General features: G+C 38.2%; 1 protein-coding gene across 10 annotated transcripts in view; it reads right to left on the reverse strand.

Moving 5' to 3' along the window:
* CTNND2 (catenin delta 2) overlaps positions 1-24,912 on the reverse strand; it is a 645,784-nt gene that overhangs the window by 519,866 nt on the left and 101,006 nt on the right. For all 10 annotated transcript variants that reach the window (XM_027681495.1, XM_027681470.1, XM_027681446.1 and 7 more), the window contains exon 2: positions 4,235-4,368. In XM_027681495.1, the coding sequence (XP_027537296.1) occupies positions 4,235-4,368 (134 nt within the window). The remainder of the gene's footprint in view (positions 1-4,234; positions 4,369-24,912) is intronic.

Consider the following 24,912-nt stretch of genomic DNA (forward strand, 5'->3'; position numbering starts at 1 on the left):
TTATTTCAAGTCACAATTTCTTGACAAACAACTAGCTTTCTAATGGCAAAAACCAGTACATATTTAAAAGTAACATAAGTAACTTTAGAAAAAAATACAAGTCTTATGAAGCCAAAAAAACCCCCCAAAACCCAAAATCAAAAGACACCAGCAACAAAAAAAGCCAAAATCTTCTGTTTTCTCTGGAATCAGCAATATGATTTAAAGAACATATTACTTATTTAAACAGTGTGAGAAATATTCAAAAAATCTTGAAGTCTAAGTTTTTTTCTGGAGAGAAAAAACCAAACAAACATGCAACTGGAAACAAGTATCTTTATTAGAAATAGGTATATATAAAAGGATTCCAAAGAAATATTAAACATTGCACAACCTGTTCTTTGCAAAAGTTTTCTGAAAGGGAAACTGAAACAGGTCACTGCTAAGATGCTAAAGAATCTAGAGTCCCAAAGAATCAAAAACAAATGTATGATACAATTTCTGAGTTGAATATAGCTGTCCATACTTCATGATGGATCTCACTCCTAGGGAATTAATTTATCTCATATTTTGCAAGTGTTTTAAAAAAAAAAACAAAAACCTGCCAAAACAAGCCTCTGCTAGGTCATTACAATCCTCCTCAGCTTCCAAGGGAGTAGTTTCTGTATGCCAAGAACCAAAGTACCATGAACCATTTATGTCTGGAGACTTCCAGGAAAAGCATCAGCTTCAATACATATTTACTCAAAAGGCTCCCCAGTAGCTATTTCTACCTTCCAAACAGCATCATCAATAGCTCTCATTCCAGGATGTTTTTTAACAAGTAGATTCAGAAGTTTCTTTCACAGGTGGAAATTCTCTATCAGAAACACATCATCTTTTTGGCAGAAGTAGTTGTATCTATCACATATGTCCTCACAAATCAGAGTGCTGATGCCTCACTTTTGTGTTGAAATTTTTTTCCCATATTTACAGATACAAAAACAGATGACAAAGCAGAAACAGAAATAGCCTTATGTTTTCTAAAATCTATGAACCATTGGGCCAAATGTGTCTGCCAGTATATCACAAGAAATAAAAAAAATCTTTCTTTGTACATTTTATAAAGCACGGAAAATTGAAATGTGTTTATTGGTTTAACACTAGTTGATGATTTCTCTTTACAGAAGTTGATAGTGTCTAAAAAACCCCAAACAAACAAAAACAACACCAAGCAAAACCCCAAAACAAAACTTTTACTTTCACAGAAGTTGTTAATCATTCCTTTTCATGAGAACTACTTGAAAACAGCTAAGCCAAAGGTCATTGCCTGGCGTCTCATGATTTCTTAGACATATGGCATATGATTCTGACCTTCCCTCCAGCAGTGCCTGGTAACTTTAAGAAAGTTAGCAGCAAGGGATAAAAAATGGATTCATGTTCTGTATCTATCACTTCTCAATTGCATCTCTAAAGTCTGAAACCCAAAAGTGAATCAGCACACTTGTCAAGAGCTAAAACACAAAAAAATAGCTTGTGCTTTAAAGCAAGGTGTTCCACAATGGCATTTCACAAAATAAACCTAGTTCTTCAACAACAAAACACAGGCTTCAATTTCTAGTTTGACAGACATCCTCACCTTCAAAAGCACGTGGCTAAAATCATCTGATTGAGTCATTACAATCATGTATGTCACTTTACATTTGACATATCAAGCACAATTTTTTGACTCAATAAATTTTTTAACCAAATAAAATGTTCCTCAAAATAGGACAGCATAGGGATATGTGTACAAACTAAGCACAGCAAACTTTGAGTTTTCTTAATAAATCATTTATGTTTCACATAGAAAATTTAAGTAGAGCAAATACATACAGCATTTATTACTACTTCTCTGTACCTTCCATGTATCCTGCCCTCTCCAAAGACTGAAAACACCTTTTACAGTCATCAGTATCATAAATAACAGTTTACTCTGTTGCCATCACTCAAAGACAACGTTGTAGTTATTTTAGAAGTAATACATGAAGTTGTCCCAACTGTTCCTAGAGAGTTAAAAATTGCAAGGAAACCTTTTAACGCCAAGCATCAGCACAGATGAAGAAAATGTAACATACTTGATATGCTGAAACATACCTTAATTATGAACTCAATAATATTTACCTTTATTAGCAGCACTTTTGAATAACTGTATCTGTTTGTACTTCTAAAATTCTAGGTATGTCTTTGGCTACAGTAAATGGGCACACAGAGTAAAATCACATATCACACAGTAAAGCAATTCAATCCCTTCTAAAAAGCAGGGGACTACCCATTAGAACAATCAGATGCTAGCCTTACCTAAAATTTTCCCAACAGAACATTAAATAATGGAAGTATGTCAAAATGTACAGTATTGTGGGGAAAAGAAAAAGCCCAAAAGTAGGTTTGTGGTTTGTTGTGTACTTTTTTATTATTATTTTTATTTCAAATCTTTACTATAAAATAAATTAATATTAGAGTTATAGGGCTTTCCCAGTAGTGAGAGTGGCTGAACAAAAATATGCGTCATTAAGTCAAATTTACTAAAGTTACCATTTACTCTGAGAAATACATTCAAATATTTAAAAAAAAAAATCAAGTCTCATTTTTGAGCTTAATACAGACTTCCAGCTTCAAGATAGGTCTGACGAGATACTTGTCAAGAAAGAAGTTCACTTAACAGAACATCTGTAAAATTCTGGTACCTTGCACTGCAATAATTCAAGAGATTATCCTTTAAGTCAGCAATACCTTAGGTTAGCTAGCTAGGCTGTTCTTGGTGATAAGAGAATGCAGAACTCCTTTATTACAGGCTCCTTTTTGCTGTGGTCCAGAGGAATCAGAAATAACTTTGCTAATATTCTACCACTTAAAATATTTTTCATCTAATGGATTCAGCACTGATTCGTGAGAGGTTCATTTGCAAAACACGTGACCAGGTATAAACTAGCAATCATCACAATACCCAACACCTGAGAAGTACTTCTCACTGTTCAGTACTGTGATTCACATTCTGACATATATCTTCTACCTATGTAACTTCCCTGTACATGTTTTCAACATCACCTAAGGCAGTTATTTTTCTATAAAGTAATACAGTAACACAGAATACAGAAACACTAGTACATGCCCAAGTAATGTTATTATCATGGAAGAGAATATGCATACCAACATCTAAACCATGGGCACTATCCATATGACACATCATAAATCTTAAGACAAAACTCCACGTTACAACATTTCTTTCTTGCACTCCTCTTTTCAGAACAGAAAATAAGACTAACCTTTACCACCCAAAAGAGAGAACTGGTACACAGCAAAAAACCCCATGAAGAATGATGTCATAATTTTAATAAAATTTCTACTATTCAATAGCTATTATTCCAGTAGTGTTATATATCATAAACTGAATTCATGCATTAATTTAACTAAAGGCACAGTGAATGTCTTAGGCAGGTGAAGATCACTACTTTACAATGTGAGCACCGATTGAGACACCTTCATCAAGGAAGGTGACTAAAAGCAGCCATCTCTAATATCTCTCTTTGGGATACCTGTTGATGCTGTTGAACCAAATGAGGTAGCAACAGAGACCAGTTGGTTGCATGAACTGAAATGTTAACCACCTCCTGATGTACAAAAAGGCATTAGGCAAAATCTCTGACACTCAGCCCACAAAAATTTACTTTAAAATGTCCAAACCTGTCTTATTAGCATCAAGCTGAGAATGACTATGAAAATCTTTCTTTTGAAAATTTCTAATACTTTTGGTTTAATCATCCAGAGCTGAAAGCCTCTATCACTACCAACTTTGCCCTGAAATAATCTCACATTAAGTTTTACAGTCAAAAAAACCCAAAAACGTGTATAGGTTAGACTTTAAAATCCCAGAATTCTTATAAATCCTTTAAAAAGTCTAGGATAACACATCTTCTCCACAACTATTCATTTGCTTTAGCTCTTATATGCCATGCCTTTATACTGTAACTCCACATTCAGACTGCCAACAAGAAAAGGAGAGGTATCTGAAAACCACCATCCACAGTAAAGAGTGAAAGTGGAGAATATTACAAGCAATTAAACAACATTAAACTTATACAGAAGTATAGTAACACATGAAGAAATATTTAACATTCTTTGCAATATGCACTTGTAAACTAAAATACTCAGGTACCACCTATGAAATCTTCATGGAAAAAAACCCCCAGTAAATCACATTATTGTTTTCTAGCTTGCAGATGCATCACTTGCATACCTGTTCTTTGACTGAAGCTAGAATGGCAGAGGTTGTCTCAGTTTCAGAGCCATCGCCATTGGATGTGTTCAACACAGGACTAAGGGAACTTGTCTTGTCAGAAGACGAGGGCTGTTCTGGAACAGGCATAGTTTCTGCAGTTTATGGAAAAATAAAACAATGAATTTGTTATTATAAACCTGATAAATATCAGAAATCATATACATAAAAGAATAATAACACTCATTTAAGGAAAAAATTGTAGAATATGCTTCTGTTCTGTATTATAGAATATATGGTTTATTTAAAACTAAAACTATTTCTAAATTAATTATAAAACAAAACATTAAATTATCTTCCAGTCTTACTCTGAAATATTCACCATCAGTACATTTGGCAAGAATTCAAATAATTTATAGCTGTGATTTTTATATAGTATTCCAGTGGCAGCATGCAGCATAAAATTACAGTATCGTAAAAGTAATGAATCATGAAACGCTTTGCAAAGAGAAAACCAACAAATGATACATGAGAGAAATACAAATTATCTAGTGTTGACTTACCAACCCATGTGATTATTTAACATGTATCATATTTTAAGCTTAGGTAACTAACAATCCCTTTCTTCTAGTCTAGAAGGTGATTTTGACAACATTTTGTCAGAATAGTTTTGAGAAAAACATCACACCAGTCTCAAAAGCTATTTTTGAGACCTCTTACCAAAAGAGAAGAATCTCAGCACTTGAAGGCAATTCTAGCATTTCTTTTTAGAGAGCAAAATGGTGCTGTGACTGTGGAATGATTTATCTTTCTGAAGGCTTATCTATAGTGTAGCTTCTCTGCTTAAATGTCACTATAGGCACATCTCTAGAGGCAGACATCTTGTCACATTCTAGAAGTAGAGGAGCAAAGAGGCAGCTTGCATGGTTATGTGCAGGCACATTAGGATAAAATCATGTTCTTGTGGGAGCTGGCCAGAATTATTCTGTGGAAAAGAAGCGGCCTGCAGGCTGCCAGCTGGATGTTCCTCCTAAAGAGCAGTGGGGATATTCAGAGGGATGTCATCAGAGGAGTCGTGTGCACAGCACTCCCCATTCACATCAATAGCAAAACTTCTGCCTCGGTGCTATTCTGCTAAAACACAAAATATAACTTTTTCTGGAAGAAGTGAGCAGACTGAAAAGTGTGGGAAAAGGTAGATGGTAAAAGCAAATATAAAATTCCATACTCAGATCAAGCATCTCTGCATCAGTCTGCCATGGAAATTAGAGCTCTAAAAGAAGGGGAGATGACATTCTATAAAGCTTTGGCTCTGAAGCCACAGTGCTGCCCAAAAACACACATTCAGCCCATCTGGGTAGCCTTTTTTGAAAGCTTTCTGAAGCTCAGGACAGGGGCATACATATGCAAGACAAAAGGATGAAAAAACAGATTATTTATAAAAAAGCCAGTTATTTTGCATAAGAAAAATCTCCCTAAATTTCAGGCTAGATTAGTTTATATATTGAAGAATGTGTTCATATATAATTTTAATTAAAGAAGCTACATGTTTTCGTACAGCTTAATTTTTGTAAGCAAATCTCACTGAAAGTGGTAAATACCAAACCTTTGGCTCTAGTAATGTCCTTTCTCCAGACACATCCACTATTTGAAGTTAATCTTCAAAAACTCGGATGATATACTCTCCTTCTATCACAAACAGAAGTAGACCATACAAAACTTCTGTACAATTCCAATACACCAATCTAAAAGGAATTTGAATTACATTTTCTTGTTTTGTTAAACAAAAGAATCAGCTTCTATTATAAGAAGTTAACTAGTTTGTGGCATACAATTAAACTTGCTACTATCTTGTAAAGTACCACAGAAAAGACATATAGGTAGACACATATAAACACTTATTCTTTGACCTTACTTTCAAACAATCTAGTTATTTTATTTTATTAGTAAATTAATAATTGCAGTATCATAATAGAAATAAAAAAAATTTCCTTTCCGTGTGGCTATTTACCTGAAAAAAAAACACAAATAGCCTAATAATTGATTTTGTAGCATAATAGCTCATTCTGTAGAGAGATATTTGCACAAAACACTGTAGTGTAGCACTCCCTGCTACTAACTCCATAACCTATAAAGTCTGAAAGCATCCATAGGAACATGAGTAAGGACACGTGAAGCAGTCCTACCACACTTGCATACACTCGCTGTAGGTGGTGGGATGCCATGCTTCCCAGTCTGGGTAGCTCACTATGGAGACACGTGGAACTACAACAGCAGGAGACTCAAAGAGCTGCCTCTCCAAGACTGCACTGGGGTGGGAAGAAACACAAGAGCTGTGAATGAGGTGCCTGCTAAATACTTTCAGACGCATTGGCTGAGAGTAGCTCCCCTGCCGCAGGGCTGCTTTCCCTGCAGTGGCAAAGAAGCTTTCTGGAAAAAGCCCCTTTTTTCTTCTAAACTTATCCCCATGCTCCCCCAGGGCTGACTGACCCCCGGTGGGGAGAATCTGCTGAGTCGGCTGTTTCATAAACACTAGCCCAAGGAGGTAAATCCCAAAGTAAACCAGACTGGGAGTGCAGAACTACACAAAATGCTTGCCCTAGCACAAACTCTCCAAAATATTTGAAATGCATTTGAGAGAGGCTACAAGGCTGCATGGTCCATAGGTAAGCTGCTCTGTGACCAAAAAAGTGCTAGTGATACAACAGTTTATGTGAGTTCAAAACAATTACATCCATGTGATACAGGCAGCAACTGTCTGCTGCTATTATTAACTTCTTTTAGGACTCCACTCAACTTCAGTAAGTTTTTTTAAACACTTCATTTCCACCAAAAAACACTTCAGTAACTGCTTTAGTAATCTACAATTTTGCAAGTATCAGTTTATATGGAAAAAAAAATCTGATTACACAATCAGCTGCTGCAATAAACTGTACTTGCTTCAAATACGCTCAAAATCTGGACAGTAGCTAATATTCTGCAACCACTACATGTTTTCAGGATTTGTTGGTTTTTTGTGTTTTTTTTTTAATACAGATCTTAAAAGAGGAAAAAAAACCCCCAAGATATAAAAAGGCATACTGCACGTCCTCTTCATACAGAAACAGAAAAACCACAATAAATGCCTCTGATACTAAAAGGAATGCTTTGTCCCCTTATTAAAATATTTCTTCTGGACATAGAATGTAATTTCAGCCATCTATCTCATGAATTCAGTTTATTACTACATTGTTCAATGGGAAAAGATTGTAGCCAATGGCACTTAATAGGCTAATATCCCTGAATCTACAGCTTGATGTTATCCAGTCAAACTGTTAACATTATACACTTTAAGACTTTTTTATGACATAAATTTGTATGAGAAATGCCATACAGAAAGGAAACACAGAATAAGTTTTCACAACCAACAGAGACACTGCTATACTGAAGGTAGTTAGATTTAAAGAAAAAAATCATACATGAGTCAGCAATATGAATGAGTGTTTCAACAGCATACACCAACACAGTAAGGGCTCACATTTGCACTAGTCCACCTGTTCAGAGATGAACTTTTAATTTAGCTCAGTCTTCACCATAAGAAATTGGACATTCTCAGGTTTTAATGGGACTTAAAACTGCCAGTACTGTAGAACTACAAAAAATAAGGCTGAAATGGACCTATGTGCCCCTAGACCACTACCAAATCTCTAGATAAGGCAGTCTTTTTCCCTGTCATTCTGGATATTTGATACACAGAACCAGTCCTGCACAGCCTCCCTCACTGGAGTCTCCTTTGGGTACCTCACTCTGTTCCAGGCTCCACTGGCCTTATCAGTAGAAAACTTGCTTTACTGTTTAGTATTATACATTTAAGCTTAGTGTTTCCTGTACTATCCAGCATGAACACAAAAAACTAATTATTCCATCAGTTGTCTTCAAAAAAGCACTATCCCACATACTGATGATGACCACTGTACCTTTCCTTTTGCTCTGACTTCCCTTCTCTAAAAAAGCAACCCCAATTCTTTTCCTTTTCCCTCATAATTTGACCTGGCTGATAGCCTTTTAAACCAGACTCCTGGGAACTTAGCACTAAAAACAATGGGAAAATTAAAGCAAGTACGAGAAGAAAAATAAAAGCTAAGCAGTTTAACAGAGTACGCCATAGACAAGGAATTACTAGAAGTCAATCGGCTACATTTAATTTCCAGAACAGCAACAGTATTTCCTATCTGTGTCGCAAAAACACAGACGAGATTCTGTAAGTCAGAGCATATACATGCTCCTGAGAGAATCAAATTAAAATCTTAGATGATCACAGACAGATGAACAGGGAAAATACTACTGGCCTTTTGGGAACATACTGGGAAGTCAGACATAAATAATTCATGGATTCCTGCACTCCATAGTGCTGGCAAAATTCTGTCTTGATTTCGACCCTTTCTATTTTTTTCCTTTCTTTCTAAGAGCATTTAAAAACTTTATCTCACTTTAATGAAAAAACCAACAACACCAGAAATCCAAACAAAACCATCCTTTCCCCATGTACTGGGGTGCACGTGCCCTGGGCTGGATCTGTGGAGCATCCAGGGCTACCCGACCTGGACACAACCGGTTCCAGCGGCTCCAGCAGTCCCCCAGCGCAGGGCACGGCTGAGCCCCTCAGCCATGGGTGGGAGGGCGAGAGCCCCGGGGAACGTCTGGGCAAGGGAGGGCAAAACACTGCCCGGCAGCCAGGGCTGGGGGGGGGGGAACCGGGTGAGAAACAGCCCTGAGAGCCCCAGGGGCAAAGCAGGAGGAGGAGAAGAGGGGAGGAGAGATCCCAGCAGGGATGGCCCCCGAGGTCTAGGAGAGACCCCCGTGGGGCAGGTGTTTTCCTGCAGCCTGTGGAAGGACCCACACTGGCACTGGGAAGAGTGTGAGGAGGAAGCCATACACCATAAATAAATCCTTAGATGAAACAAAATATTTACATGATTTAAAAATGCATATGAAAATGGCAATGTCAGATGCTGTGGTTTCACTTAAAAGTTTAATTTTGCACACTTTTGCATAGATTATGGGCAGGGATTTACTAAATGGGGAACTAATGAAGTATAGCCATGAAGATGTCATTAGAGAAAACAGTTTGGTGGCAGAGTTCTCCAGTTACATGTTGCCACTCTTTCTCAGATGGGGTATTACATCTGCCTTTCAGTGATCTTATTTTCCTCCTCCACATCAGAAATAACTTTCATTCACTAAATCCATGCAGAACACTGAAAAAAAATCTAGAACTGAAAAAGTAGCAGCAGCAATGGTAAACTGATTCATTTTCCAACTTAAATTCCATTGTTTCAACAGGTTCTTTTACTACCTATGCCTAAAGAAGAAAGGAATATTGCTTAAAGAGGCAGACTTTGATTTTTAAGTATAAGATTGATATTCCTTTAAAGAGTCATTTTGTTAATGCTGTTTACATAGTCTAATGTTATCTCACCCTTTCATGGGTAGAAAGTGCAGGTAGGTTAAAAAAACCTCAAACCCACCAACAAAAAAAACCAAACAGCTCCACAATGTCTGGGAATCTATGGGAAAAACCAGGTTAGCCACTAAACTGGCAACTGCATCAAGTCATTGAAATCAGAAAATCCAAATACCTTTCTTTAATAAAAAGATATTGCATTAAGAAACATGTACTCCTCAGTAGGTTCCCCCTGTACAGTGAACCATTAATCAGTAAGAGCATTCATTGTAAAAGTGTATGTCTTACTGCACAGTAATCAAATTTAGTGTGTTACTGAGCTAACCTGAAGAACCACGAATGACACTGAAGCAGCCTTGGATAAGAACCAATCACTTATATAATCCAATAAGCAATTATGCATCAATAAATACTTTTTACTTCCTTTCCTCTACCTTACATAAGCTGTATAAGGATTACATTATGACTACCATTTAATAATAGACATTTCTATCAGAATTGCTTTTTTTTCTATTGTTCAAAATTATGGGGGATTACTGTAAAATGAAAATACTTGAATACTTTTTTTTTTTACCTAAAACTGCATGTTTATGCCTAAACTTAAATTTACTATTTATGATATTTCAGTAACTCCTATCAAGTTAGGAGGAAGCAAGGATTAATGCTGATCCTGTTTCTAGCTGCTTGTAATTAAAAAATAAATGTATAAAATACTCCAATGTTGTATTTTACAATTATTGTACAATTGCCATAGAGAATCTCTGTTTCTCCCTGTATATACAAACAACAGTTGTTATTTGAAAGCCTACAGTTGTCAACAGCTCCAATATACCAGCTTTAACAACTGTGATAAGCGAAAAAAAATAGATTTGCCATTGTATCTGTGAACATGAAAACCATAAGCTTTCATGCCGTTCACTGAGTCATTCTGATAAGCTAAGAATTCTGTGGGTGTAAGTTAGGAGTCAGAACAATACAGCACGCAATAGCCCTGGTCATTCTTGCAAATTATTATGTATATCACAAGTCATATTAGGTGCAGATATAGAGGAGAAAAATACTCAAAATAGTAATTCTCATTATTACATATTGTAAAGTCAATTCAAACATTAGCACATACATGTGACTGTTAGACTAACCAATATGTTTACAGTAGATTTTTGGAATAAAATCCCAACTGGAAGAAGCAGAAATTGGCCACGCTTGAGAATTTAGATATGCAAGAATCAGTTCCAGCAGAAAGATGACCTACTGTATTCCTTCAGTAATCTCTAACTATGGAGGTGACTGAAGGCTGAGACAGCAGGACACCTAGGTACTAATGCTGCATTAAACTTTTCTGCAATGAATCTGAATCCTTCAGCTGTGAGACAGTGAAACAGGGTAGAAATTCTGTAAAGATGGGCCCTCCCTTCTCTTCCATAGGAAACCTTTGAAGTCATAGATTTCTGTTACTGTCCTATCTTAGCTGACAAGCTTCGTACAATTTGTGTTCGGGTAAGTATTCTTAAAAATAGGTTGATAATCTCTTGAGTCAACAGTAAGACAAGAATAACTGCCAGAACCTGTCAAATACTTCAAAGATGAAAATGTCTACTGATTGCCTAAATAGTTATCACAACATCCTAAAGCATATATATATATGCTGAAATTAATAGGCAGGAAAACAGATTAATTAAAGGAGACATGATATCTTAAAGACCTTTGCAAAGGCTTAGACTCAATTAGGGATCAGGGATATGAGGGATCAAGTCAGCACTCATTCTAGCTAACCCATCACAAGGGCTTTCCAAAGACCAAGGGCTCTGTTTTTTTTCTGGGCTTCCTCTTTGTCCATAGACCCAATCAGTTCCCTGCTCACTAAGATAGGTGAGCTTCTCTCTTGTCTTCTTTTGTGACTTCAGCTTGCCGTACTCAGTTATTTCAACCATATTCTTACAGTATTTAAGGCCTCTAAGTGGATAAAAAAGAACTCTCTGGTTTAAAATTCAGGCAAAAGTTCAGATTCAGTAAACCACAAAATTTCTTTTTTTTCCTCCTGCTCTTTGTAGAAATGTGGTAGAAGATATGAAAGATCCCAACCGTCACAATAAAGGAGAAAGACAACCATATTCTAAAACCTGACAGAAAAGAAGCTATATTGGCAAACTTCCCCCAATATTTTCCTTGACTTAACCTATTCTAAAGTCTGATGGATAATATGAAATGCCTAAAATTTCCTTCTCTTCTACAGATGACTGACTCAAAAAGGCATTTCCTGAAACATTCCAAAGACAATGTTCAAAGACAAAGACAATAGGTCAAGACAAAAAAGTTTCTTCCTCAGAGACTCTCTGCTTCTGCCCTAAGTCTTGATTAAAATATCTCTATTTTCCTGCTCTCCAAAGAGGAAGCAAAATGAAGGATCTTATGCACACAGTAGCCATTACGGAGTCTCCATGGGCTATATCAAATATTTTCTTGCCATTATCTCCATTAACCAGTGTCAGAACATTGGAAGCCACATGAAACCTGAAGTCCTGCCTAGAGCTTAAGTCATCTGCAATTCTTCCAAACTTTTTAGTTCAATATGATCCTGCTAAGTATTGTTTTGTTCAAGTAATATGTTACAAAACAAGGCAGTTTTCCTTGTTGCTATAATGTTTAAAATTTCAAGAACTTTGAATTACTTATACAGCCTTCTTCCTCAAAATCAAACAAAAATTCTAAAACATTTCCAATTATTTTAGTAGGATAATTTAGAGGAAGTGCTTATGAGAGAAAAAGTACAGCATTTGGCCAAAAGGGCTTTGAAAAAAAAGGCAAGAGAGAGATCGTACAATTGTACATCCCTCGTTTTTTTCTCTCAAACCAGAGTCAAAACACTGCTGACCATTGCACAAAGATTTAAAGCCAGCACAAAGCCAGCACTGTGTTAGTTAACTGCCCCCATCCCCCTTCTCTGTCTATATATTATAGCAAATGAAATAGTGATTAATCAGAAGAGATAAACCACATGCTGGCTTGAAACATGTTCCTGATTCACTGGTACTGAAACCACCATCTTAATCTGTAAGGATTTAACCTAACCAGCTAGCATGCATTATCAGAGAAGTGAGCAACCTCCTAAAATTCTTAGGAAAATATTTCACAGTTGGAGTTCGCAACATAATCACTAAGAGAAACCAGTATAAAAATTCATACCCATCTCAGTATTTTAGAGACCTCAGCATGAGGATTTACAGTAATTGATTTCTGTTTTGCTGAAAAGTCTATTCATAAATCTAGCAAATTTGCTTCATTCATAGAATCCAATGAGAGATTATTGTTTGCTGCTGTCACTGAGGGAACAGGAGTTCTTACTTCAGTGACAATGACAATATCCTCAAGCATACAGAGGAAATTGCAAATCTAAAAACAAAAGCCAGAAACACTCCTTACAATGAATTCTTAAAATCTTGTATTACATAAGCACCATAGAAAGTAACATAGTATAAGGCATTCCTTTGCTGTTTTTTTCATCAATTTGTCATTTATTTACTGGGAATGACTTGAAAAATTACATGACATTATCTTCTGTGTCTGGTTGGGATAGAGTTAATTTTCTTTATAGAAGCTTATATGCTGATGCTGTGATCAAAATAGTGTTTCAGCCACCGCTGAACAGTTTGCACAGCATTGAGCCTTCTCTTTCTCACTCTGTCCCTTAGCAAGGTAGGGAGGGGACACAGACAGGACAGTTGACCTCAACAGACCAAAGGGATACCCTATAATATATAATGTCATGCTTAGCATATAAACAGGGGGACAGTTTCTCCAAAGCAGCTGTTGTGTGGTGACTGGTTGGGCATCTGTCTGCTGGTGGTGAGTGAGTGCTTTTGCATCACTCGTTACCTTTTTTTTTTTTTACACTTATTAAATTGTCTTTATCTTGACTCACTAGAGGTTTTTTCCATCATTCTTGTCTGTCCAATTCTTTCCCCCATCCTCTTGTAGTGGGTTACCAAGCAAGTGGGTGAAGCCTTAGCTATTGGCCAGGGTCAACCCCCAGGCACGCCATGACTATGTAATTCCTCTCAATACCACCAGAGGAAAAAGAAGTTTGTAATGAAAGAGATGAAGTCAATGGCAGCAACAAGTGAGGACACATGTTCATTACAAAGAACAGAAATAGCAAGGCAAAAGCACAGCCCTATGAGTCTGAGGCAAGTAATCCCCTAAGGTTCTGTGCCAAAATAGACTGTTTATTAAACTACTTTAAATTTAAATTGCAGGCTGATTCATGCTGACTACTCTTAATGTTTCCCATGGCTCTGAACCTGAAGGAGGATAGACAGTTCTGGTATTGGTGTAATCTCAGGACTAATCTACTTCCTCACTAATTCCTACCGTTAAGGAGCTTACTTATATATATCATACTGAATTGCACAGATCCTCTTTGCCTCACGTCTCACTCTTATTTAAGCCAGACAGCAGAATGCCTACTTCCAAGCCCCGTACAACACTCTGCAATGAACCTCCAGGCTAACCTTCAGAGACACAATGTCTAGCTGGTAGGGCTGCACTATGGAACCAAGACAGTGATCAACGGAGGAGTTGGTAGTTGAGCACAATATCTCCTCGCTTGCTACACACTGAAGCAGGAACCTGCTGGGGTAAGGACATTTTCTCTTTTAAATGTCTGGATCCACCTCCAAAGAAGAGCATGACAATCAAGCATTTCCTTAGCATTTTCCTTAAGAGGTGAGGTGTGTTCGCAGACAGAGTGACTGTCATGCTCTTCTCCCTCTCCACATACAGTACGCTGCTGATGTGACATTGGCAGAGCTGTATGGTGGATGTGTAGAGTACTGAGCAATACTCCTAATGGGATCTGTGGCTTCTCATCTCCACACTCCTTGGGCTTGCGTACACACCCCAAGCCCCACAAAAGGTAACAAATCCCACATCAGATTCCTGTGTGGTAAACAAGTTCAGAAGCCATCATTTTGTAGTGAAGTTGAGATGTCGTACTACTCTTCTTCTCCCTATGTGCCCCATTTTATGTTTATCCACATGAATTTTTACCATCCATTATTTTCATTTTTTGGCTTCATAAATTCTTTACAATATTTTGAGAGCCTAAGGCACGCCCACAAATAACATTGCAGTATGGGAAGCACCCTAAACCTACTTTATGACCAAGAAAACTGGGGGGGGGAAATCACACAAACCCCAAAAACCTTAGTTTTTCTGTAGCAATTAGCATGATTTATGTCTAGACAGGATAGCTGTTAGCATAAGCCAGTAAATATTAAACAGCCCTTCACTATGGCAAAAGCAGATGAAATACAGTCAGCCACCTGTCCTGAAGAACAGAATAGTTTTTGTGTGCTGAAGAAAACAGATAGTCAAACTATGCAAACAGCCTGATGACCATCAAAAAGTGCAAACACATCTAGAAGTATATGGAACAAGCAGACTGTGAGCAGCAAGATCAGCAACTGCAAATCAGAAAAGATCAGGATCTGAAAGGATTCATCATCAACACAGTATTCCCTGCCCAGTCGTGTAACTAAGGATACTTAATATTGCAGGAAACCAGAGTACGAAAGTGAGAAGTGAGAACCTCATGACCCTACACCAGGATTTGGGACCATCTCACCAACATTCAGAGGACTGAGAGCACCAGGGAGTGCCCCAAGAACCCCACGACTCCACATCAGGACTGCACACAGTCTAGCTAGAAATGTTGTGTTGATCCACCTGTTCTTTCTGGACTTCACTGTCACCCCTGTAGAAAAGGGATGATGTATGAGAAACCACTTGTAGCAGTTTGAGCCACGTTAGAAATCTAAAAATCCAATTTTCAGGCTTCTCCACCCCCTCCCACAATTATCCCAACACTACTGAAGAGAAACTTTCAGGCCAGAGGCTTCTATAGGGGAAGGGGGAAGTATATACATTTATTTACACAAATAAATACTATACAAGCTAAAGACAACTATATATATATTACATCTCTATCAATCAGTCCTTTCAAGCCCCTCCTTTAAGTTCAGTCCAGGAAAGAGCCTTTTCAAGGCTGGAAAGTAATCAATCCCTCTGTGGGAGTGTTCTGGGCCTGAACGCTCCCCCCTCACCAAGTTCCAGTTTTTTGTGGCAGTCTCTCCTCCTCTTGAAGTCCGAGAAGATAGCTCTGAGTCCTTGCTCTCCTGCTGCTGTGTGATCTCTCTCTCTCTCATCCCTTGATTCGTAGGCTGCTGCAGTGTGGTTCTGCTTATCAAGTGTCCACGTCCTGGCATGTGGATTTCTCCTCAGGTTTTCGGTTGTCCTGCGTGGCAGAGACATCCTCCGGGCCCCTTCTCCCTCTCTCTGGGCGGGGTCCATCTCCAATTTCGCTTGGGACTCTTTCTCCCGAGTGCCGGGCCTACCTCCACAGCCCGTCCACTTGGCTCAGCTTCAATGCTGAGCCTCTCCTCCACTTACAGTGGAGGGACAGAAAGCCCCCCTCCACAGCTTAGCTGTAGAAAAGGAGGGGGGAGAAGGCTTGGCTACAAAAGCCAGCCTCTCTCCTCTTACCTCAAGTCAGATTCAGGTGCTCACGTGAGTCTCTTCCCTCACTGCACACACTCAAAATGCTGCCTCTAACTCTGCTCTGGGCTAGGCAGAGCTGGGGGGGCTGCAGGGCTCCCCTCTCCCCCCGGAGGGGAGAGAGAGGGAGCCCAGCCACCCCCTGGCCTTCCACACCTACACGCAGCAGACACCAACAGCAGAACTCTTGCCAACAGCTTCTGGTGGGCTGTGAATATCTGATTTTGAGCAGAAGCGAACAACATGAGTGGTGACTGGCTCTTCAGGGAACACTGCCCTGGCACCCAATCACCTCTGAGTCCCCCTCTTCTCGAGGGGGGGCCAATCTCAAACCATGACACCACTGTACTAACCTGCCCAGATCTTCTCCCATGGGGTAGCAAAATCATGTGACTCTCATAACTGTATAAATGCCACTGTTCCTTTTTTATAGAGTCTAGAGTCACAAAGAGGCAAAATATCTCACCTAAGATACAACAGAAATCTAAAGTATATCATAGTTGAATTCAGCTCTTCCAAGAATCAAACTTCTTTGATCTATATGACAGTATGTACAATTTAATGGAGAAAACAAACCAGAAATTCCATCAGTGCAATCCTAGCTGTTTTTCTAAACTGCATACAGAGGAATATTTTATGTGCTCCCAAGCATGAAATCTGGATTTTTATAGAAATAAACACTGAAGAAATTTCTGCTGACACATCGACTAATAAAGTGCATTAGAAACACAAGCATAAAAAACCCCAGCAGAGTAGAAAACTGTCTCTAGATCTCTGCCTGCCAGAAAGCAGAGGCAGAAGTCCTTGCAATAATGCATCATTTTCTACAGAGTATACTTTACATACACAAACCAAGTTTGAAAGTTTGGATTTAACTGAAACACTTAAATCAACAATGACAATCATTATGAGAATGTGATGACAACTCTGCTAAATGTGTCTGGTTGAAAGCCTATAGCCAGGTGTTGCAGAATTAACTTCAATTTACAGTAAATTCCATAAAACAACAGATTATATGTCTACTTCTCTATTGTGTCTTGTGTTTAGATAGAATAGTTATTTGCATTTTCTTTTCAGTTAGCCTGTTTGAAAGTCTGGAAATTACAAATTCATTCACACAGTTATTCAACTGAATCCAACGCCCCTACACAGTGTATCTTCTGTTTGGGTTTCTTTCCAGCCAAAAATTATATTATCCAGGAGACAGCTAATTGATGGAAAAGAATAAAAATATGTATGTTTAAGTTGTATAAGACTGTAATTAGTCTAACAGTTTCAGCCTTCACTCTGTCACACTAAAAGAGTATCAATTTACAGTATTATCTTTATACACATATGTTGAGCACATTCTTAAAATATATTGGATAGGAACCCATCACTCTCAAGACTTATAACAGACTGGCTATATTAAGTCTGTCATCTTCTTTTTCAATATATCAAGTTAGATAATCTGTTAAATAATAGCAAAAGTTGCTGGGGGAAAAATACGGACAAACCTAAACCTTCATATAAATCTCTCAGAGCCAACTGTTTTACAGGGAAGGTCAACCAACATCATCTACCTAGGCCTATGCAAAGTATTTGACACTGTCCCACATGACATCCTTGTCTCTAAATTGGAGAGACGTGGATTTGATAGATGGACCACTCAGTGGATAAAGAACTGCCTGAATGGCTGCATGCAAAGAGTTGTGGTCAATGGTTCATTGTGTACATGGAGACCAGTGATGAGTGGTGTCCCTCAGGGGTCGGTACTGGGGTCAACACTGTTGAACATCTTTGCTGGCAACATGGACAGTGGGATCAAGTGCATTCTCAGCAAATTTGCTGATGACACCAAGCTGTGTGGTGCAGTTGACACACTGGAGGGACGGGATGTCATCCAGAGGAACCCTGACAGGTTTGAGAGATGGGCCAATGCAAACCCTATGAAGTTGAACAAAGCGAAGTGCAAGGTCCTACACCTGGGTCACAGCAATCCCAAGGACACCTACAGGTTGGGCAGAGAAGTGATTGAGAGCAGCCCTTCAGAGGAAGACTTGGGGATGATGGTTGATGAAAAACTCAACATGGGCAGTATCTTCTCACAGCCCAGAAAGCCAATGAAATCCTAGGCTGCATCAAAAGGAGCATGGCCAGCAAGTTGAAAGAAGTGATTCTCCCCCTCTGCTCTGCTCTAGTGAGACCCCACCTGGAGTGCTGCGCACAGTTCTTGTATCCCCAAGATAAGAAGGACATGGAACTGTTGGAGCAAGTCCAGAGGAGGGCCATGAATTTGACATGAGGACTGGAGCACCTTCCCTACAAAGACAGGCTGAGAAAGCTGGGGCTGTTCAGCCTGTAGCAGAGAAGGTTGTGTGGAGACCTCATAGCAACCTTCCAGTATCTGAAGGGGGCCTATAGGGAAGCCAGAGGGACTCTTTGTCAGGAATTGTAGGGGTAGGACAAGGAGTAATGGATACAAACTGAAAGAGGTGAAGTTTAGGTTAGATATTAGGAAGAAATTCTTTACTGTGAGGATGGTGAGACACTGGAACAGGTTGCCCAGGGAGACTGCGGACATGCCAAACCTGGCAGTGTTCAAGACTAGGTTGGATAAGGCCTTGGGCAACCTGGTCTACTGGGAGATGTCCCTGCTCATGGCAGGGGAGTTGGGACTAGTTGATCTTTAAAATCTCTTCCAATCCTTAACATTCTATGACTCTGTGATTTTAAGCACAAAAATAGTTCATTTTAATATTTTTGCTGTTAAGTGATAAAAGATGGGAAGTAGTCTAATATAAGGATTCTGCTGTTGCTAAAGAAGAAAACATACATTTTTCCAAACACAAGCTGACTAGACTTAATTGTGAAGGAGACTCAGACTGATGGTTTGAATTGCTTATCCATGGCCATTTTGCCTACAAGACCAAAAGTGAAAAGCAACCTCACATGACATCAACAGACTAGACAGATTCTTAAAACAGTGCAGTGCCATCATAATTATCCCAAAGGAATGGTCCCAGAGCACTATCGGAAGCTCAAACAAATTCCTTATTTCAATGTTGGTAATATGTTGACTGAAGAGGCACAAACTTTCCTAGAATGGAGATATTGAACCCTTTTTCAGTGAGGATAAATAGCTGAACTAATATAGCAACATAAATTGGCCTTTAATTATGATTACTTTTTTACTGCACCTACAAATATTCTCAACAACTAAACTTGACATAATTTTCTTTAAAAGCCTAAAATTAGGGCCTTCTTTTACAATTTTACAATATCACTGTCTTTCATTAGGGGCCTGTTCACTTTGATGGGACTTATCAAGAACACATGACAGAACAAAATTTGGATCCTAAAACAATGGGCCCATTATTAAAGGGTATGCTAAAATATCAGAAACAATAATAAAGTTTTAATGGTAATTAGGCATAAGAAGCAAGTCAGCTTCCAGATCAATGACTTAGGTTTAAACCAGCTAGTTGCAGAACTGAAAATTACTTGTGACTTACATGTACTCCATTTTCCTAAATCAAACTTATTATCAGTAACAGAAAAGAAATCAATTCAATTCAGTACATATCCTCCAGCATCTCTGTCTTCCATGTACTGTAGCTCTACAAAGATACACTAATCCTTTTTTTTTTTAAACATTCTCTCATGGATTGAGTACTTCTGTATCCTAGTCTCCATGTAGATCAACTTCTCTTAATCATTCTGTCTTTTCAGATTATTATTTTTAAACACACGCTATTGTCCAAGTCTTCAACAGAATTAATACCAAATTACTGCAATGTGTAAGTCTTCAAACTTGCCTTGCTGAATGAACTGGAGTGGTATAACAACTGCTGTCCCCTGTTTTCATTGCGAGGTTGATTTAAGATAGCACTGAATTCCTTTTCACTGGCTGGAATGGCAGCAACATCCATTCAAAACTGATACACTTCACTGTTGTCAGAGACTGAAATAGTTAATGATTTATGCATTCTAGGATTGCCAAGGGACTTTTGCAGGCTTTTGACTTTTGCATTATACCTCTAATGGGCAGTTGGGCCCATCCCTCCCTCCAGTGTTGAAGGTGCCAAGCACTGAAAAGGCAGAAAGAGCCGAGTTTATACCTCTCCTGGCCCATCAAAGCCCACCCCCCCCTCTGCCAATCTTGAAAGGCGGGAACCAGGCCAGACACAAAAACTCTGGCAGGCCCAGGGAGAGGTTAGAGGCTCCAGACATGGCCCGTGACACTAACCATGGATATAATAACTCATAACTTCTTGGAGTGTGAGGGCTTCCCTCCTTCACCCCCAGCAGATCAAGGCCACCACTTCAACTGACGGACATGGAAGCTGCAACTACCAAGTGTCATCGCTGGACCCCGTGGGCGGTGACTATATGCATCTTTCCACTCTCATATTTTCTTTCCCTTTCTCTCCCTTACCCTTATCCTGCCTTTCCTTTCTCTCCCTTATGCATTTTCCCCCCTCGAAGTTATCCCTATGCCATATTGCTATAAATGATATAGATGATAACACCCAAAATGCTAACATACCTGTTGAAACAAAATTGTTAAAATGAACCTTACCTATATATATTTAAAATAAACCCTACCTATATATGTTTTCAAACACCGATTATTTAGTGTTGTTTCACTCTAATCCACCCCAAGGGAATTATTGATAAGAACCTGGGTTACCCCCCTCCCCTTCTCTGGGGTGGGTCATAACAACTGCATATACAAAGACATGCACATAATTGTATAAAGTTATGCACACTTTCCAATGCCTGTTTTGGCTGTTTACATTACCTAGTTTTGACTTCCTACATACACACTTCATGAACATATTAATAGGATGTTCTAATCTACTTATACCTACAGAGCCTCAATTGTATTTATGATTCTTTCTACAAGCTCATCCTATCAAGTTACACATCATAACAGAAAATTCAGTTCCTTTATCCTAAAAAAGTTTGCACAAGTTAAACGAATGTCACATTCAGGGATGTACTGCCAGAGGTACATCCCATGATACCGGGGAGGAGGCCAAGGATGTGGGCAGGAAGCCAAGAAGGAAGGTGCCACTCCTCCCTGTGCCTCCTCTTCCTTCTTCCACTCTCGACCAAGGTGAGAGGTACTGTCTCCTGAAATTAAGCCAGTGAAGAGGAAGAAGGTGTGCAGTGCAGACCTGAGACATCACAGCTTCTAGGAAAGCAATCAGCAACAGCAGGAAGTCAAGTTTGCTGGAAGCAATTTTTAAAAACAGTTCTGGTGGAATTCCATGATCTAAAACTAGTGAGTAAGTTTCACAATTTTCTTTCTGGTTGCAGGCAAAGCTAGCAGTGTTTAGTACTTCTCATTTTAAGATCCTATTTTGATAAGATCCTTTCACGCAAGCTCACTGTTTGGGCTGAAATATTCCATCCAAGCAGCTGTCTCCTAATTAAGCATATACACACACTCCCCCCGCCTTAAACTGTTCAAGCATTTCAAAGAATTGTATTTCTGGAAAGTATCTTTTGCTGTTTGCATTATAAAAAAGTCTCTCAATAAACTAGAATCTCTGGAAGTGTTTCTGTTCTACAGGGCATGGCAGCAAAATTAGTATTTTTACTATAGGAGCATCTAGAGCCTTCAACTGCGACTGAGGATCCATCAGCCTAAGGACTGTACAAACTAAAAAAAGATAAGACAAAAATATATTAAAAACATAATATGCAGATCTCTACTGAATTCAATATGCTTAATCAAACAACCAAAGAATTTAACATACGCAGATATTTTCTGACTACAAAATAAATTATTCAAAAGCATTATTCATAAGTTATTTGATACTGTTATTTGATAAGATAATTGAGGATTGTTAGATCAAACATGCACAGGAAAAAAAATTCAGCTGGAAGTTTACTAGCCTGCAATAAAGCCAGCTATGAGGAATGTAGAGTATTCATGGTTCTGAAGACCCCTCCTACACTTTACAGTGACTTAAAGCTTAAGTAGTTTGAACTTCATGATTGCTTTAAAATCATTAAGGAAGCATTTAAAATCATTTTAAATAAGCAGCAAATCATTATTTGTTTTATGATCAGCAAACATCTGCAAGAATTACTGAACGAAAACTAGACATCAAGACTGTACCAGGCTAGAAATAGCTCTTTGTTGACTGTATTCATGATTATCCATTTCCTTTATTAATGGTGTCAGAATTTCCTAGAGATGTTTGAATATACAACCCTAAAAGAAAAGTTATTGTAATGAATCCACTTGATTTAACACTTGCAACACTGTTGCCCACCAAACAGAAATCTTAAAAACACGGACAGCAGTTTCGTGACCTATACCTTCAATCAGGCACATTCTATATATTGAACTGATCTGGTATTCCCTTCATTGTTCAGCTACAGGCAGTCTTTGAATGCTAGGCAATATTGCTATTTCCTTTAGCTCATGAGTTCAAGTTGGGCTTTTAAAAGTGCTCATCAATTACATGAGTTTTCTATGAAAATTCTGCTTCTAGAAGAACGAACTTTCAATTACTTTCTGAAAGAAAAGAGAGAAGTAATACTTCAGATTTCATCTGATTTAATCTGGAATAGATACAAACTCATATATCTGACTTGTCCTGAAGAGGACTGATATTGATTGCCAAGTGAGAAGAAAAGAGGTACATATCCAACATCAATCTGATGCTAAGTCTAGATAGCAATCAAGAAAAGAGTAAGAATAGGAAATTCCAGAATACATTTGGAGTCTTATCTCACACACATCACTTCTAGAGTTTCCACAGTCTCCCAATGATACCTACCCTGCTTAAATATATCTCTGTCTCAGGAAGTAGAGATATTGCATGCTGATAAGCCTATGTTTCTTACCATTGATTAGAAAAAAAGACAGAAAAAAAGCTTAATAGAAGTATCGCATGAATTTAGCTCTTAGTATACTGGAAAAATCCTGTGGGTCAACATGAAATCTTGCTTTGCTGTCTTCTATTGACAACTCTGAGGTTTCCATTAGAGTCTACTACTGAAGTAAGAAGGGAAGTAATGTCTCCTGTGAGATATTCAGAGATGGGGAAGATGAAAAAAATACACACACACACCAAAAGAATACAGAAAAAAACCCTTACAACCCCTCTCAAAAAAACCCCAAACAACCCCCCTCAAAAAAACACCAAACAAACAAATAACTCCAAAAACAAGCACCACCATTTCACCATGTCCTGCGAACAACCCATTCTATGTTACTGATGTTACTGACTTCTCATTTCCAACAAGTGATCACACCAGGTATGTATCTACACCAGATGCAGACTCTATCTGGGTTATATCACAAAATGCTATGCAAAAATAGATATTTCCATCAGCTACCAAGTTCTAAGATGGATTTAAGCAATTTAAAATTAGCTTTTTTTTTTTTTTAGTTAGGTTCACTTCTCTAAGAAGTATTTCTACCTCTAAGGTATTTCTGTGATGTCTGGGGAGAGAAACACAATACAGGATGAATCCGGATGTAGAGATTTGCAAAATAAGCATATAAAACTAGTTTTCCTCTAAGAGCTTGCTGCCTGTAGTCTCCTCTTAGTTAATAGGGTAAAGCAGGTGCTTCTGCAGAGTGATGAATTCTATCACAAGACAAACCTCTAAGGCAGACAGGATGACTCATGTTTGGGGAGAGGAAGAATCATCTCTATTACCTGTAGCAGGTGCCTAGGCAACTATTTTAAACTCAATGACTACTTTTTCAGGTACCTAAAATTAGGTAGATAAATTGCATCTGAGATGTAGAATAAATTTAAAAACAAACAAGTTCATCAGGGAAATGCTATATAATCAAAAGGTTAATAAAAAATTCTTCTGGAAAGATGAGTGTAAATATCCAGTACTAGAAATTGTCCCTGACATGAAAACACACAAACTTTGCCTATATCTTTTCTTTTCACACATAGAACTAAGTATTACCTGACATTTCTTCATACGTTATTTTCAGCAGAAATATATGTGGGTGCAGGTTCAGTACAAAAATAATTATGCTAAGTATGTAGCATTTATGATTAAGTTAATTGTTGGGGTTTTTTTTACTTTGGAAAAGGAGATGATATAATACCCCTCCAGTGCAGAGGAAGAGGATTTGTTTCAAACTAGAATCCCTTCGAAAAATGACATTATTGTTACCTGTTCTTTAGTTACGTCTGTGTATTGAAATGTAAGAACTCAAAGGAGTAGTGAATGATAATATAAACAAATCTATTTTCCATAGCTTAATTATTTTTTTAAATGTTATTTTGTTTTTAGCTAAGAAGCTGAATATTAATAAAGATGCAGGTAGGAAGGTGAATAGCAATAAATATGCAAGTATAAAATGAACAGTGATCATACCAAATTAATTATTTAGATTAAAAGGCACCTCAACAGGTTTTCGTGTCCAACATCCTGATTCAAGCAGATCAGGATGATCTGCTTTAGTCAGGAGATCAACTTTCAAAACCAGGTTGCTCAGGGCTTTGTCCTATTGGCTCTTGAAACATCCAGGAATGAAGATCCTGTAGCTTCTAGAGACAATGTCTTCAACCGTTTAATTACACTTACAGTGAAATTTTTTTCCCTTTAAGTCAAGTCAAAATACCTCCTCTCAATTAATGAGTCAGTCTCCAGCCATACATCTCAGTAAAGGAGCCTGTCAGTCTTCTCAATAACTTCCTCACAAGGAACTGGTGACTGCTAGGCTGCTCCT

The sequence above is a fragment of the Neopelma chrysocephalum genome, unplaced genomic scaffold (assembly GCF_003984885.1).
Source record: "Neopelma chrysocephalum unplaced genomic scaffold, ASM398488v2 Primary Assembly neopelma1_22b, whole genome shotgun sequence".
Classification (NCBI taxonomy): Eukaryota; Metazoa; Chordata; class Aves; order Passeriformes; family Pipridae; genus Neopelma; species Neopelma chrysocephalum.